This window comes from Erpetoichthys calabaricus, chromosome 2 (genome assembly GCF_900747795.2).
Source record: "Erpetoichthys calabaricus chromosome 2, fErpCal1.3, whole genome shotgun sequence".
In the NCBI taxonomy this organism is placed as follows: Eukaryota; Metazoa; Chordata; class Cladistia; order Polypteriformes; family Polypteridae; genus Erpetoichthys; species Erpetoichthys calabaricus.
The window spans coordinates 119,530,402-119,548,542 of NC_041395.2; the positions used below are offsets into that span (position 1 = coordinate 119,530,402).

Consider the following 18,141-nt stretch of genomic DNA (forward strand, 5'->3'; position numbering starts at 1 on the left):
CTATATACATAAATAATAAAACTGCAACTTGCATTTATGATGCTATTTGTGGTATAGCCCTACGGAGTCGTATTAGGACCACGGACACAAGGAAGAAAAAAAAACTATATGTCGAGAATAAAGTCGACATTTCCACTTTATTCTCAGTTTATAAGTAGAATGTCGTAAACTAAACTTCATCCTAAAATCAATGTTTCATTTACTAGATTTTCTCAAACCCCGTCATAAGTTAATGTAGCACAATAAATGCTTCGTGTTAAGTGTTTCCCGACCCAGTTGTTAGTCATTATGCTTCTTAAACTGACTTCCTCCGCACTAAGAAGAGGCCCCGGCAGCAATCGCCGCACAAAATCTGTTCACTTCATGATATTCCTGCTCTCTGAAAATTTAGAATGCTAACATAAATACTTTATATCATTTTCATGATGAAATGCATTAAAGCAGGTATTAAACATGCACGGTAGTGAGGCGGTAGTGCTGCTCCCTCGCAGTAAGGGGTCCCCAGGTGTACGTTCAATGTAGAGAACTTTATGGCAGGTATGACGAGGCTCGAAAAAACTGGATGTATGAATGGGTATCGCAAAGGTTTAACTTAAATATTGTGTAAATGTTGGGTTTGTGATCTGGTGGTCGGAGACACGAACACAGAATTCAATGGATGTTCTTCTGAGCGGGCTTTCTTTATTGCACGCGTGCTGTCTGTCTGACGTATCAAAACCCCAGTTCCTATCCTCCCTTTTTCTTTCTCCACATAACCAATCACCACACGATAAACATCTTTGTAAAATTAAACTAGTTATAAACTTAGCCCACAGAGTGTTCAGTACTTTAAAAATATCTTCATTATACATGTTTAATTATGCCATCCATTCAGGGTTGCGCCCATCCCAGTAAGCATTGTGTGTGAAGCCGGAGCAAATCCTGAACGAGTCGCCAGCACATCGCTGGGTGAATACGAGCAAAACATACACTAGCAGCGTCAATATAGCAGAACAAAACCACACATCCTATATGACTTTGAAAGGAAGCTGAAGCACGCCGAGTAAACCCACCAGAAAAACATGCAAATTCAAGGCAGGGTACACCCGAGACACCCTTGCTGCGAGGCAGCAGCGCAACCTCCACGCCACCGTGCCCTCACATGATTAATACATGCTTTAATGCATTTCATCATGAAAATGATATCAAGTATTTATCTTAGCATTCTAAATGTTCAGAGAGCAGGAGTATCACGAAGTGAATGTATTCTGTGCGACGATCGCTGCGGCGCCTCCTCAGTACAAGAGGAAGTCAGTTTAAGAAGCATGTACCGATTTAACATGGCTCGGGGATCACTTAACACAAAGTATTTAATGTGCTATATAACTTAAGACAGGGTTTGAGAAAATCTAGTAAATTAAATATTCATTTTACGATGAAGTTTAGTTTACGATGTTCTACTTTAATGACAAATTACGAGAATAAAGTCAACATGTCAACTTTATTCTTGTCCTAAGCGTCGAGATTAAAGTCAACATGTCGTCACACTATTACACAGTACCCAGGTACATTACACTGTATTGAAAACAAATAAAACAAGTACAAGTTGGCTTGCAGTATTATCTAGTAGTATAGAAACAGTATTTACACATTTGAACATAATGGTCCACATCCGACCTTTTAAAACCAAAGTATCTCCAGGCAACGGACGTGACTCCTTTTTTTCGGCAAAAGTTCTTCTGTGTCATCATGTTCAACTTTATCATCAGCTACAGCTTCAGGTTTCGGAATGTTCTCTGTCCATTTTCACCACACAATACCTACACTAACTTTTTAGCAGTGTAGCAGTGAAAAAGAGTCCCCGCGCAACACCTCTGTGATTAGCGGTGTAGCAGTGAAAAAGGTCCCCACTTGAACAGTTGCCCGCTGTGCCACGTTCCGAATGTCATTTAGGCCGTGTTGCGGTATAAGAAAAGTTCATATCATAACAAAAATAAAAAACGGTTTTCGGTATGGACCGGTATACTGCCCAGCACTACCTGGTAGTGTCTGCCACTGCAAACAAGTTTTGGCTTTAAGGTCGGACAAAGAACAGTTCACAATGATCATTGTGAAAGTGCTCGTCATGACCCTTACCAGGAAAAGTGGATGAGGAGATGAGATGACAGCTAGTTCAGGTTAGTGGAAATTACATAATAATATGGAACAAGCTTTCCAATATTTAACATAATTTTGGACTTGGCACTCATCCATGTTAATATACAAAGAATTAAGTAGTATGTAATTTGTTGGAGTACTTTCTTCCAGACCAAAATTGTTTACTTAGGACCTTGTATGAGCCAGACCTTTACTAGGAAAATATTGCTATCCAAAAAATTCTTGTTGTTGTAGTCCTATTTCTAAATCAGAATGTGTTATACAAAATATTTTTTCTCTTATATAGCGGAATGTTTTCTGCTATTCATTTTGGAAATCGAGCCCTTTACAAGGTGCAGGTGTTTACTAGTAGCAGAGTATACTCTGTAGTATTTGCATACTGTATAAAAATAAAGGGTTAGACTTGTACTATATTAAAATTCTAAATCCATTAAGAAAAATGGAATGGTAAAAGGTATCTCTTGTTTTAATATGTTGTTTGTAAATTGTAAACTAATGTAAATCCATTATTTTCAGGGATAGATTTTCCATCAAGGCTCCTGATGGTAAGGGGCCTTTTCAACTTCTGCATCGTTGGTGGAAATATTCTAGTGTCCACTTGCCGAAATCACAATGGGGGGGACCAAATCTGCTTGGGGGAAAACAAAATCAATTGTCCTAAGAAATCACCAAGGGGGAAAATGCTTGCGGAAACCATTTTGTTTCCAGGCACCAAAATCCCCAAAGGGTGAGCGCCCCCAGCCAATGGCTTGTGGAACCGATAGTGTCAATCTGCCAAGGGGATTTTTAATACTCTGTCTGTGTACTCCAACATAAAGCGTGGAAACTACCATGCTGCATGAAACAACCTGGTGTCAGCACTAAATTTATTATGTCATCCAGGGGCTTGTTGCTATCTTCATCTGACCTTGGTCCTTTGCTTTCTTGATATACTAATTTAAGGAATTTATATTTAAAAATATCTTGGTACCCTGTGTACTTAATTGTGCAATGCTGATGTACGCCTGTTTTCCTTTTTCTCCCTTCTAGGTGAAGTGATAAAGCTGACAGATGTTAAAGATTTTTCTTTATCCCTTTGGCTTATATTCATTGTCTGTGTTGGGTATTATGTGGCAATTTTTCCATTCATCGGTCTTGGCCAGTAAGTAAAGCAAATAAGTGTTATTAACAAACAGTAGTTTTGGACTACCTGTATATTGTTGTTTGGTGTATCACGGGTACTAATTGTTTGATTTAGGCTAAATATACCATCAAAATGTAACAATTCACAGGTTTGAAAAGTAAAGGGGATGCATTTGGTTTTGGTTTCTCAGATTGTTATAAAGATATTATATCTTTGATATTATATCCTGGTTTAAAGGAGTCTCTGCTTGAGGCAATATTTCAAAGGTGCATATCAAATTATAGAGGCCGAGTAGATCTATTTTTGTGTATATCTTTCAGCCTTTAAATGTGGAGTTCCCTTTATATAATGAGTGTAGTTAGTTTTATCCTTTGTGTTGGCATGGAGCTGGACAGTTTGACATCCGTGGCAGAGCAACGGGTGCTCAAAAGGCTCCTATCAATTATGGAGAATCCACTGCATCCACTAAAAAGTGTCATCTCCAGACAGAAGAGCAGCTTCAGCGACAGACTGCTGTCAATGTCCTGCTCCACTGACGGACTGAGGAGATCGTTCCTCCCCCAAACTATGTGACTCTTCAATTCCACCCGCGGGGGGTGGGGGGGTTTGGGTGGGGCTGCTAAAGTGCTTTCAAAGTGCTGTGTCCGCAAAACTGCGATCAAGGAGCTACTTTTATATCTTGTTGTCCTGTCCTCCTTGGACAAGTCTTGACCAACTGAGGAGCATGTCTGTCTCAGGTTAGGACCCAGGGGCACTACACTGTTATTTCCACGGTGCACCAGTTGAAAACCACTTGTGTTCAGTATAATTATCAAGTTGTTGATGGTGATGAACAATTGAAGATAGTGTTTGCAGAGTTTTAACACAAGTTCTAATGTATGCCCATTTAGGAGATATATATTCTTTCAATTAAATCAGCCTTTAGCAGTGTAGAATAGAATAGAATGCCTTTATTGTCACTATACACATGTACAATGAGATTAAAAGCTGCTCCTCCAGTGCAGACATATATGTAGAACACAACAAACAAATAAACAAATGGTGTAAAAAGTTGCAAAAAAGTTCTGCGATGCTATATACACAAGGAAAGAATAAATAACTACAGTGATCCCTCGCTATATCGCGCTTCGCCTTTCGCGGCTTCACTCCATCGCGGATTTTATATGTAAGCATATTTAAATATACATCGCGGATTTTTCGCTGCTTCGCGGGTTTCTGCGGACAATGGGTCTTTTAATTTCTGGTACATGCTTCCTCAGTTGGTTTGCCCAGTTGATTTCATACAAGGGACGCTATTGGCAGATGGCTGAGAAGCTACCTAACTTACTTTCTCTCTCTCTCTCTCTTGCGCTGACGTAGGGGGGTGTGAGCAGGGGGGCTGTTCGCACACCTAGACGATAGGGACGTTTCTACCTTCTGTGTGCAGCTGCTTCCTGAAGGACATGCTGCACAGTGCTTGGCATACTTAAAAGCTCAAAGGGCACGTATTGATTTTTGACATTGTTGTTCTCTCTCTCTCTCTCTCTCTCTCTCTCTCTCTCTCTAGTACTAGGGTGTTGTACCGTGTTAGCCATTATGAATGTAGAGAAAAGCCAAGCAAAATGACACCTTTTATTGGCTAACTAGAAAGATTACAATATGCAAGCTTTCGAGGCAACTCAGGCCCCTTCTTCAGGCAAGAACATCTTGCCTGAAGAAGGGGCCTGAGTTGCCTCGAAAGCTTGCATAATGTAATCTTTCTAGTTCGCCAATAAAAGGTGTCATTTTGCTTGGCTTTTCTCTCTCTCTATATATTTCTCTGCTCCTGACGGAGGGGGTGTGAGCTGCCGCCTTCAACAGCTTTGTGCCGCGGTGCTTCGCATACTTAAAAGCAAACAGCCCTATTGATCTGTTTGCTTTACTCTCTGTCTTTCTGACAGACTCTGCTCCTGACGGGCACTCCTTTGAAGAGGAAAATATGTTTGCATTCTTTTAATTGTGAGACGGAACTGTCATCTCTGTCTTGTCATGGAGCACAGTTTAAACTTTTGAAAAAGAGACAAATGTTTGTTTGCAGTGTTTGAATAAAGTTCCTGTCTCTCTACAACTTCCTGTGTTTCTGTGCAAATCTGTGACCCAAGCATGACAATATAAAAATAACCATATAAACATATGGTTTCTACTTCACGGATTTTCTTATTTCGCGGGTGGCTCTGGAACGCAACCCCCGCGATGGAGGAGGGATTACTGTATTGCACTATTGGGTTATTGCACATTATTTAAATAATAATATAAAAATATTGCACAATAATGATGATCATGTGCAGTGAGTAGTGGATGTTGGACCCTGAGAGTAGTGACATTGTACAGTATACAGATATTGCAGTTATTATCAATATCATTTTAGATATTGAATATTGCATAGTTGATGGATAGAAGGAAGTCCAGGGGTTGGGGGGTTAGACTGTGTAGTCAGTGCATGTGTGAGTTTAGAATGGTTATGGCTTTTGGGGAAAAAAACTGTTCTTGTGTCTGTTTGTCCTTGTTGTGATGCACCTGTAGCGCCTCCCTGAGGGCAACAGGTCAAACAGATCAGAGTCAGGGTGGGACCTGTCCTTGATGATTCACCGGTTCCATGTGATAAATGCTACCACATGATATCTGTCTTAAACCACAAAATAATGAGTCATGTTCAATCATGTATTTCATTCACATATATTCACTTTTTATTGCATGGAATAATCATTATTTTCTGAAATTTGCTGTCACTAAGACTTCACCTTTCAGTCCTACATATCTCGACAGTAATACTAAAAACATGTTCCACGGGAGCAGATGAGGCAGAAATAGCTAACGCGCAATTTGAGCCAAACTGGGGAACCGGTTCTGGTTGTCCTTCCAGTACAGGAGCAGATCAGTATGTGCCTCAGTATGGCACAGTAGGCTTGGGTAGCTTGGTTCCTCCTTTGATGCTGGTAGATTTGGATGGGACTTGGGTGTCCATAAATGCAAAATGTTTTGTTCTCTTTTTTTTTGGTGGTGAATCACAATCTTTGTAATTGCTACTTTTGATGAATAGGATAAAAGGACCTTCTTTGTTAGTGTCTTTGTTTTGTCTTTCTCCACTCATGCAATCCAGAGTTCATACACAAATCAGATTCTTAACACATTCCAAAATCATACACATAAAACAATCCAAAGTCTATCAAAATCTTTCCAATCAAACTCACAGAAAATCTCCCAATCTTTCACCTTTAACATAGGCCCTATTTGGCTTTCATTTGTACTCATAGGTTGTGAACCTTCACCTTGCATGGAATTCTGGGAAGCATAGTTTTAACCTAACTTAAGAAAATGTTAGGGATGTTACTGTGATTTGCAGAGTGACACATGCAAATGAAAAGTAAAATTTCATATTTTACTTTTTATTTATAGAAGTAAAATTTCATATTTTACTTTTAATTTATAGCACTGATCAGTGAAATTAACATGCATAATGTATAAAACATGCATTACTCATTTCTTTTATGTTTGTGATGTATATGATTCATAATATTTAATGTACTATAGACTACAGTATTTAGCAAATCAAGTCAAATTATCTTAAAGTGGGATTTCATGGATTTTATTTGAATTTGGTTCTGTTTATTGACATTCCAGTTCAGTTCCATTTCCCTCCAGCTACATGCAGTTCTAATTCCAGTTCTAGGAGTTGAATTGGAATTTATCATGCATTCTCAATTCAGTTCTTGAAGGAGTCCAACCCTGGTAGCCCTGGTCAAGATGAGTCAAAAAGGAGTAAAGAAAAATCAGCTTTTGATGAATTACCTTACTTTTGCAATGGAAAAAAATGAGACAAGCCCTACATTGAGTTGAAATAATTTCTAATCAAGAAATTGCCACTGTTATTGCCACCCCCAGAAATTCTTATAAACAAAGTGTAACTGAAGCATTATTTCCATTTATATCTCACTTTTTTAAGCTGATGAGATTGTGGTGAAACTTTCAGGCAGTAATACAGTACATGGCTTCATGTGTTACTATGGTATAAATATGAGGTGGTACAGAGACCAAATTCTCATTCATTCATCAACTTGGGAAAGAAAAGGAGCACACAGTTCAAATGAGAGAAAAGTGTGTTGACCTTCATAAGTCAGGGAACAGCTATAAAAGAATTACTGCTGAAAATGCTCATATGTACAGTCGGGAGAACAATTAAAAAGGTAAATCAGCTGGAACTGTTACCAGCTTGCCTTAGGAAAATGTTACAAACTTAACAGAGGGGTTTTCTGACAAAAAAAAAATTTAAAACCATGCTGTTTTTTAAAAAAGAAAAAAAACTTTGAAGAGTTTTTTATTTTATTAAAATATTCTGCATTAATTAAACCTTAGAGATATGACAGTGTTTGAATTTCTAATTTTAGTATTGATTTTAAGAAGTATTTTTAGTTACTGGTAAGAGAATGCAGAGAATAAATTTTGCATGTGCAGATGTTAAGATTAATTATGTGTCTGTTAATGTAACATTCTTTTTAAACCCTGAGCTGAAATCCCTCCAAGATTATAAAATTTCTCCCAACTGTTGTTGCACTGGGGGAATCCCCATGTCCATCACACAATAATATTCAAGCTGTGCATTGTATTTTGATATTTATAAATGTCAATACTAGTTTATTTAAATGAAAGTTGGATAACTGCCTGATAGATAATGCCAGTTTTTATAAAGAAGTTACTGTTAGAATGTGTATATTTTATGTTTTAATACAGAAAAAGGCACAATATATTATTCACTTGAATAATGGATGTTCTTTTAAAAGACATTGAATGGGATTTCTGTTTTTGCTGTAGTATAAAATAGGAATTATGGAATTTCACTGGTATTGGTATCAAATACGAAAATTCAGGTATCGTGACACCCCTAGAAATTAATATTTGTTCTTTAATAAAGATCACCAAGTAATTCACCATCGTGATGCACACATAATTTGTTTTTGTCTTTAGGGTTTTTTTCATTGAAAAATTCAACTTTTCTCCAGCTCAGGCACGTGCAATTAACAGGTAAAATGATTTTATAGCGTCTACATTTTTATTACTTGTACTTTATTATAATTGCAGTGTTACAGTTAAAGCATTTAAGAAGTTATGAGTTAGCAAGGACTTGTTTTTAATCAGGTTAGCTGGTCTACCAGATACATTGTTTGAGGTCCTGAACATCTATAACAGTGGCAAAATGTTACTCATATGCAAAATTCCACCATATCTTTCCATATCATTTTTAGTCTCGTTTCTTCTGCTCCCATCACATTTCTCTACCATAAAAATTACACTTAAACCCCTAATCATTTTAATCTTGTATACTTGGGGAATAAAAAAAAAAAAAAAAAAAACAAAACCATCTACTGTGGTTTATCATTCTCATGTTGTATTCAGTACAGTTATTGGCATTATTTCATGAACACTTCATTATTTCTGGCATATGCATCTACATTTAATCAATTGCCATATTCAGCATCTGTCATGCCACTAACACAGTTAAAAAAAAAAAAAAAAAAAAAAAAAAAAAAAAAACACCTAAGAGTTGGACTAAAGAAAGTTCCTCTGAACATCTTTACCTTTGTATGCTGCTGCTGCTGCATAGTCTTAACTCTCACTTGCATGTTTTGTTTGCCCCCTGTCAAACCAGCACCCTGTTCCAATCTTCCCATGGCCTTGCTTTGTTTCCAGTAAACATTTTGATTTCAATGTCTTAAATTTTTTAGATCATCACCTAATTCCTCTAATCAGAATAAGGATTTGCATAGCATTTTAGAAATCAGGTTTCTGGAAATTATCGGGTTATTGAAGCACATGTACTGTAAACATGCTAAATAAAAACCTAATGGATAGTACATTTAAGATTGATTTGACTTTTGTTTCACCCATCTTCATATATTGTTCTAATTTCTATAATACAGATTTATGTTTGTAAAGGTAGTCACTAAACAGATTATTTATATCAGTAATATTTTGCCATCTGTCATTTGCCTAGCCTTTTCAGGATCTTATGACCTTTTTCTGCCAACCTTTTGTTCTGTGCTGAATGAATAATTTTCACAAGCTAATATTTGCTCTAGGATTTAGCCTGCTAATATTAATTTATTAGTATTTGACTTATACATGCTGATGTTTACTTAATTCCTCTTGTTCATTTTAGCATTGTGTATATAATTTCTGCTCCAGCATCACCTGTTCTTGGATTTATGGTGGATAAAATTGGAAAAAATGTGATCTGGGTGTTATGTGCTGTTGTTACAACTCTAGCAGCTCATGTGATGCTGGCTTTTACTTTCTGGAATCCGTGGATTGCAATGGTAATTTGTTTATTTTTAAGTAATTGTTTTTTATTTAACTTTCTTCTGTTACTAACTCCTCCTTTCATTATCCTGTTTAAGTATGTTTTGTCAGTTTAAATTTAAACACTTTATATAATTGACTGACCTAAATTATTCATCTTTTTTTGTTTTTGTGATTTGATTTAAAGAGCGAATTCAGAATAAAATTGAAGTTGCTACTGCTTTATAGTTCCAGGCTCCAGTTTTCCAGTTCTTAGCAGGACACTGTTTGGGTTTTGTACTCTCATTTATATTCACGATAGATCAATTGCTGACTACAATTTAGGTCTTGTGAATAAGTGGTAATGTGTAAGTTTATTTAAATGTTATTTGTAATGAACTTGGGTGCCATTTGCTGTATGCTTGGTTCCAAGGTGGTTACACATTAGCTTTATTCTTTTTATAGAATAAAAAATTACTTAATTTACCTATCAGTGAGGATGACTGCTCCCTCCCCACACCAATTTATCTTTAATTTATACATGTATAGTAAGGTTTATTTTCTTTTTGGGTGGCTTCAGATGGCAAGTTTTGAACCTTTGCTCATTTTGGGTGGATTTGGCATGACCTCCATGTGTTTGTGAGTCTGCCCCCATCACCTAACACTCCAGTTTTCCTTACAAAGCCTAAATGCATATATACATCTTAAGCCAGCATCACACTGCAGGTCTAGATGTCAAATTTAACCATTGCAGTTGGAGAATTTTGCTTTCTCTGAAGGTATCAAATCATAATGGCTTGGAAGTGCAGGTATTAACTGATTGAATAACTTATTCATGCTTTTTCTTGGCTGGGAAGTAAAACTACAGCAATGTCACCTCATTTTGGGCTGCAAGTCAAGATGGAACACACCAGAATAAAAAGATGAGCAGTGCATGGAATTAAACACACAACATCAAACAAAAGTCTTTTTTTGGCTTCAACGTGTGAGGATCTCCTCCATTTCTACACTCAAACACGTGTTTTCCTTCTTCATTCCAGTCACCATTTTATTCCACTGTTTATGGGCAGTATATATTATGTATTTCTGGTAGAAATCTCATTGTCTTTTAAGTATTGCAGACTCCAGAGCTACCATTACAACTTGTGATAGTTCGATATTTTTTTTTTTTTTTTTTTTTGATCATAGCAAGTCATGGTGGGTTGTAGGAATGTTTCTGCTCTGAAACAGTTGCTGGATGGTAATAGATGTTGACTGCGATTGTTGTTTTTTTTTTTTTTTTTTTTTTTGTTCTCTCCAGTCCTCTGGAGTTTTTGTTTTTTCTGTCCTCCTCACCATCGGACCGTACTTTATTCTTTGTTACTTAGTATTGCCTAATCTTATTTTTTTATATTTTTCTTTTTTCTTTCTTCAACTTGTAAAGCACTTTGAGATACATCACTTATATGAAAACATACTATATAAATAAATGTTGTTGTGTACAACTTACATTGATTTTCTTAAGGTTATGTAAAATCCTAGGAAAAGTCATGTAGTGTGACTTCAGTCTTGATTACTTGGAGACTCTAAAGTGACCCACTGTATTATTGTCTATGTGAGTGTGGCATTTAGGGATGGATGCATGTCTCCCTTTTTAACTTTTATGTTTGGAAAAATTGATTTTAGTTTTTCAAGGATTATTAAAAATCGTCCAATTTCTTATGAGCATGCTAGTGCCTGTGACATTGACTTATCTCTTCTTTAGATAAAAATAAAAAAAAGCTTACTATAAAGGCAGCAAAATACCTATCTAGAAATATTTTATAGATAAATATGTATTTATGTGGGAATTTAGAATTCAGTATGTAGAAAAATGTATAATTCTGAAGTGTTTCTGTATGTTGACCTGGCAGTCTGTCTTTTTTGGTAATAAGTTAAAAGCAAATGATGGCCAGTGGTAACAAATGCATATACATGCACAGCAAATGTTCTTTAATTTATTTCCGCAGAGTTTGCTGGGAATTTCTTACTCACTTCTTGCTTGTGCATTGTGGCCAATGGTGGCTTTTGTAGTTCCAGAGCATCAGCTGGGAACTGCATATGGTTTGTAAGTAATTTGGTCAGTTTGTATTTCACACAGGGCCTTGAACTTTACCTCTAAATATCTTTCAAAGAATTCAAGGGCAATTTTAAATATTTGCATTCAGAAGTAGCCATTAATTTCTTGAGCTCAAAGAAAGTAAACATCTAAATCTGTACTGTAACGAAGAGTTATTGAAGTGTTCTGGTCTCCATGGTAACATTACTCATGAACACTGTCTGTGACAGTTCGGTTGATATGAAATGCAGTTGGTTGGAAGAAAAAAATGTACAATATATAATATATTTAAAACCGGAGGTAACAGTAAGATGCAAGGATAATTAAACTGCTAATCCAACTTGCAGTGTAGTGTAGCCAGTTATGAAGCTTCTTTTAGTCTTTTCACTTTTTTTATTTTTTCCTTTTAGTTTTTTTAATCATTTTTCTAAGGTCTGCTTTCTGTTTTACTGTGTTAGTACCCCTTTGGAAATATTTTTATTGTTGTAATATTGTATTGTAATAATACAAGTTTGTACACTGTGATGAGACCTCTCATAATGTTTTGAAGTATGCAATAACATTTTAAAGACACTTGCATGTCATTTGATACAAAATGTAATCAAATCACATCTCTAAGATATAGTTAAAAGAAACATAAACATTATTTTGAAAGATGTAGGTTTATTTTGTTAGTTTAAGAAAAAAATCAAAACATCAAATTATTGTTAGGGACATGCCCCTAAGATGCTATAAAAGTATATACAGTGCATTTCATATTTTCAAAGTTTTATTTTTAACTGCTTTACTATCCCTTATTCTTAGTATGCAGTCTATCCAGAATCTGGGACTTGCTGTCATCTCTATAGCTGCTGGCTCAATATTGGATAACCGTGGTTACTTATTCCTTGAAGTTTTCTTCACCTCTTGTGTTTGTTGTAAGTTACTTTAATTAATATTTTAGTGTTGACACTGTTTGAAATTTTCATTAAACTGTCAAGAGAGTAGCATGACTTTTAAATTTATAATTTTATATTTTAAAGCCAGTTTTTTGCACATTTTGGAAAGTGTCTTTTTATGAGATTTGTTCTTCCTTATTTTATTACAGTGGCGTTAATTGCTGTGGTAATGTTGTATTTTGTGGATCTTCTGAGAGGTATGAAAAAGCACCTTTTGTTCAAAACATCAAATCAACACTGAAAACAAAAAATATAAAGGTTATATTTTATTTTTAGGAGGTGAACTTAACTTATCAGCCAAACAAAGACTAAAACGCCAGAAAATTTCTGAAGCTGAGTAAGTTGTGTTTTCTTATTTGTTTTATAGTGAATAGTGGCCCTTTTATTTGGTACCTTTTCCATAAGCTGAAAGCTTTAAGAGAGAGATCATTTTATAGCTAATTTCTAAGCAAGCAAACCAAACTGAGATGGTTAGAAGTATTTTATCTACCAAGCCAGAAATATGTAGTTAATACACCAATTACATTGTTTCATAATTTTATGTCTTTATTGATGACTTTTTAGCATTGAACATGCTGCACAACTTTTGTATTGCTGTTAAAGCTCGATTTGACCTGATGTTTAAGCAAAAAAGTCCTATGGCAAGCTTCTTTTTACTAAGCCATGCCAAGAGCAGTAACAGCTTCCTTTACATGGTCATTTGTGTGTGCATAACAGAATGTTGTTCTTGTAAATGTAGATCCTAGTAGGGTCTGCAATTGCAAGCAAATTGAGTAATCCAAGACAGCAGTTTGACTGTAAGCCCATCTATAAGAAGACAGATGCGCTTGGAGTCAGAAGGTCAGGTTATGACAAGAACTCACCTGAATGAGGAATGAGAGGTCAAAAGAATGAGAAGGGACAGTAGGTGCAAAGCAGGAGAGCACAGTAGGAAAGTAGATTGGTCATATTACTAGGGAGATAGGGTAATCTTTATCTAGGTAGACCCAGTGAAGCTTTAATCTTTGCTGCTGTTCCTTTTTGTGTTTATATTGGCATCTAGTTTCTCGGCATCCTTTTGTTCTTTGTGTTTTAATGAAACCTTTTCATTTTTATCTACCTTGGCCTGTTTGGCATTATTTGCATTCAGGATCAAGAAGGCACCACCTGTTGTTCATGCTGGTTATGGTCTAATAAAGAGGTGTGTTGCTTAAGGTGATCATAGGCCCCTGAGAGCCACACACAAGATTTGTATGCACAGCTGTGTTCTAGTTTCCATGTAAGCATTGCTGCTTGTCTGATATTATTATTATTATTTTTTTTTTTTTTTTGGTATATAGGTGAGACAAAGAAAAAATTTTAAGTTACATTTTTTTCCTCATTATAGATGAGTCTTTTTAATTTGTTGATACTGAGGGAGCTGTAAAATGTCGGTAATCAGTTATTTCCTTTAAATACAGTTGCTGAAAATGGCATTAAAGACCATTGGCACCCTGCAATATCAAAACTAATTGTAGTGCCAGCATGCTGCTATTGATGTGTGGATATCTCTTAAATGTATTTCGTGATCTTCTGCATAAATTAATTTTGTTTATAGTTCCAAGGGTAATGGGAAACTAAAGCTGTCAAATGTTTTGCCATTGCTTTTATTTAAACAAAGTAATCCTGCCTAGTGGACCTTATAAGTGGGAAGAGGCCACAATGTGATTTCAGGCATTTACCTTTTAAACCCTTTTCTAAATTTCATGACACATACATTAAACTTTTTTTTTTTTTTTTTTGAGAACCACAGTACTTTAGTTTATCTCTATATATGTGTAGGAAAAATATTTATCTTATCCTGGACCGTTGGAAAGGATCATAATCTCATTAGTGGTGTAGCAAACTTGACATGGGCCAAGTACAGACCTTGCTTTCTGCATTTGGCATTTTTTATGAATGTGAACTATAAGACCAAGAAGGTTGCTAGTTCTATAAAATAAATATTTACCTTTCCTCTGTTGTATGTGTGTGACAATAGTGTTCATTAGAGAGATTATGGTAATTTAATTGTGTGGTGAAAGCTTATGAGTCAGAATGTTGACGTTTTACAAGATGCAGTGCCAGTTGTTAAAGTAGTATAACTTTCACCATGTTGTCCTTGTAAATTAAAACATTTGTCTCAACTGTTAATCTGTAATTTCACTCCCCAGTGTTGTAGGCTCATTTCTCTCCTTTGTGTCATAGGTTGTTTGTTGTTGTTCCTTATGTTCCTCTAAGATTCTAGTGTTTACTTCCCTTAATAATGTTATTTGATTTTTGAAAATAAATGCATGGGTCATACTTACAAATGCATGAGAGACCAGGATTTCTCCACCCTGGTTTTCAGCCAAGCCAAAAGTGTTTTTCATTTTTTTTCCTTCATTTTTCTGATGATGCGGTACATATATGCTTTAGGCAGATATTCGGTCTAAAGTTTAACATTTTTGAAGCTCAGATTAAAAAATTTGTTTTTGCTTTGAGAGACATGATCTCTACAGTAAAGACATTCAAGAATTATGTATATTTTAATGGGTTTCACAGATGTTCTTTTCCCAGGGTTGAGAACTCTAGCATGGCACAATCACTGGTGTCTTGAGACTGTGTGTCAAATGCATGCCTCCTTATTAATTTGTCAGAATAATTTTCACCTCGGTGTCTTGCAGATGAAGATCTTGCATAGCATGAGTCCACCTGAAGTAGACACCCAGTGGGCACCAAACATCATCCAGAAGAACTTTACGTTTCTTTAATTCTTTCACCTTGGGCAGTGGTGATCAGCTCATTTTACTGACTTTCCTTCAATACAGTTCTTTATTTTATGTCAGATGGATTAGACCATCCATTTACATTAGATACAGCTGCTCTTTTAATTTAGGATTTATATACCTGAAGTATAAGTCAATTCATTTGCAAATGCTGCTGGAAGTCTTTTGTTTCAGTTACTATACAGTCACATTTCTGAAATAGGGAATTTTTAAGTGTTTATTGGCAACAAATGCTCTTTTTTAATTTAATTTTTTTTTTTAAATATGATATTCAGTTAATTTTATATTTGAAACGGAGTAGAATCATTGTTAAGAAGTGAAGTGGTGCTGTACTGTAGAATGGCAAATTAACTGATAGGTCTCTCCAAACTGAGTAAGGTCTCAAAGTATGCTGTCTTAGTTTATGTGTACCTGCTATAAAGCTTGAATACCAAGATGTAACTTTACATTTCATTGACTTAACAAAAAAGTCCTGAAACCATCAGTTAAAATCTTATTTGTAACTCCAGATTTATATTCTCATTATACTGCTTCATTACATTTTGAAAATTAACAAGGCAACTTTTTACCTCCTTTTTTTATTCCATTCTGAAATTCCATTATCTTCTGCAGGACCTTGGGGAAAGTATTGTGAATAAAAAAACACTTGTGCTTTATTCAGTAGGTCTTTCATTTAGGTATTTTCTTAGTTTGATGTTTATCTGCAGTGTTTAATAAAATTTATAAATTAAGGTTATGCAGGGTCACCCAACCCAACCCACTATGTAGAGCACAGGTGTCGAACTCCGGTCCTCAAGGGCCGCAGTGGCTGCATGCTTTCATTCTAAGCATCTTCTTCATTAGTGAGACGTTTTTACTCCTAATTAACTTCTTTTGCTTTAGTTTTAATTAACTTGACGCAGGCCCCTTAGTTGTCTCTTTTTCCTTAATTAGTAGCCAAACAATAATGAGACAAACAAGCCACCATATGACCAGCTCACCTGTACCCATCACACAATATCTGAAAATAAAGAAAAGTGAAGGTCTCAGTAAGGTTGATCTCTCAGGTCACCAAAACATTTTGACAGTGTTCTTAGAAAAAACAAAAAAATCAACAAATTTGGAAATATCTGCTGTGGCAGAATGAGAGCAGCAACAAGCCATTGAATTAAATAACGGGCTTAATTAACATCAAGAATCAGCTTCTCATTAAGAGACTGTTTGGAGTGAAATTGGTTGGAGTTTGAAATCCCAGTTTAGCTGGTCATCTGTTGGCTCGTTTCACATCTCATTTCTGTTTGGCTGCCATTTAATGAAGAAACAAATCAATTCAAAGGACTGAATCCTTAAAAACAGGGCCTATTGAAATGAAGGGAAAAGGAATTAATTGGCAGTGAAAACTGCTCACTGATCAGGAAAAGGGTTAGAATGAAAACCTGTAGCCACTGCGGCCCTCCAGGCCTGGAGTTCAACACCCCTGATGTAGAGCGAGTCTTTATAAGAGGAATATTTGTAATGTATCACTTAAATTTTATTCATTTATAAGTTTAAAAAAAAAAAAAGTGTTCCCTACTTCCCAGTTAAGGTTATATATTTTTAATGGCATTGGTCATTAAATCAAACTGTGATAAGGCACTTTTTGTTAATTTAAATACTGTTTAATAATGCTGCTTAAATACACTTTGTGTCGCTTCATTTTTAACATTCAGATAAAGGCCCTCTCAATTTTTCCACCACAATATATTTTTTGGAGCCATGATGCTCCCTATAATATGAGAAGTTGAGCCGCATGCATAACAAGTTGGCTGTAAAACTGACAGACTTAATGTGACCCACCAACATCCAGAAGAGCTGGTGCATGCACATAATTTATGTTCATTGTTGTTGGTAACATGAAAGTGAGTTTTAAATAACTCTTAGTATATCTGAGCTTTTGTAAAGCTGTTGTTTGTGTTTCGGGGAAGCCCTATGTCTGGAGTCTTGTGACTATTGATGCTGGTATAGGTTGGGGCCCACCACAATTGATCAATTAAGAAAAGCTTAGGCATTTATGAAGAGGCTCTTTGTAACAATGTAGTGTGATACAGGGGGAGGACAGTGGTTAGTGTGTGTTTTGGATGGTTGTAGTTTATTGCAAATCATTGCCATTCAAGTCGTGTCACATAATGTTGTTTTGCTTACTTTGAGACCTTACTATATTTAAAAATGGAGAGCGTTCTCTCCAGTGTAGACAAAGCACTGAAACTAGCACTTTTCTGACTGCTGGGCGGTCCAGTAAATTCAAGTGGTTGTTTTTGTTTCCTGAAATAAACTGCAACACTCTCCGTCTAATAATGTCAAGCACTTTAGGTTTATATTTTTACTACAGTTTCACTTCATTCTGCTATAATATTGTTATCTTGTAGAAAATAAAATTGAAAATAAAGTAAAAGCTATATGTTCAATCCATTGTTTTAATTATTACACAATTCAGTGTTCTTGCTGTGTTACGAAGAAGACCCATCAGGTTTGTTCCATTTTAATTATTTGCAAGCTTTCTGCTGCTTTTAGGTCTGAGTCCATCTGTAATGGAAGTTTCATCCTCTTTGTATTTCTTCTTACTAGTTAATTGTAACCTGGTGTAGCACACAGTGGAGTCATCAACCACTTAGTTTTTCCTTCATTCATCTCTTCTCTTCTGAACAACTTTCTATATATGATTTTATCAAATCCTCTGGATCTTTGGAAAGAGCCTTCTATTTCTTTGTAGGACTTCTCTTAATTCTTTTAAAGGACAGAGACCATGTTGCTTTCTGTTGGAATGGCCTTTCTAGATGCTTGAACTGCTTTTTG

General features: G+C 35.7%; 1 protein-coding gene across 2 annotated transcripts in view; it reads left to right on the forward strand.

Moving 5' to 3' along the window:
* The window catches only part of mfsd1 (major facilitator superfamily domain containing 1), a 46,421-nt gene that overhangs the window by 15,430 nt on the left and 12,850 nt on the right, over nucleotides 1-18,141 (forward strand). Inside the window, exons 9-16 of one of the 2 annotated variants that reach the window (XM_028794449.2) lie at nucleotides 3,166-3,277; nucleotides 8,240-8,296; nucleotides 9,432-9,588; nucleotides 11,539-11,636; nucleotides 12,432-12,544; nucleotides 12,715-12,762; nucleotides 12,842-12,902; nucleotides 15,229-17,740. In XM_028794449.2, coding sequence (XP_028650282.1) covers nucleotides 3,166-3,277; nucleotides 8,240-8,296; nucleotides 9,432-9,588; nucleotides 11,539-11,636; nucleotides 12,432-12,544; nucleotides 12,715-12,762; nucleotides 12,842-12,902; nucleotides 15,229-15,232 — 650 coding nt within the window. In that variant the 3' untranslated portion in view covers nucleotides 15,233-17,740. Of the gene's footprint in view, nucleotides 1-3,165; nucleotides 3,278-8,239; nucleotides 8,297-9,431; nucleotides 9,589-11,538; nucleotides 11,637-12,431; nucleotides 12,545-12,714; nucleotides 12,763-12,841; nucleotides 12,903-15,228; nucleotides 17,741-18,141 lie in introns of those variants that run through there. The other variant, XM_028794448.2, reaches the window with a different exon arrangement.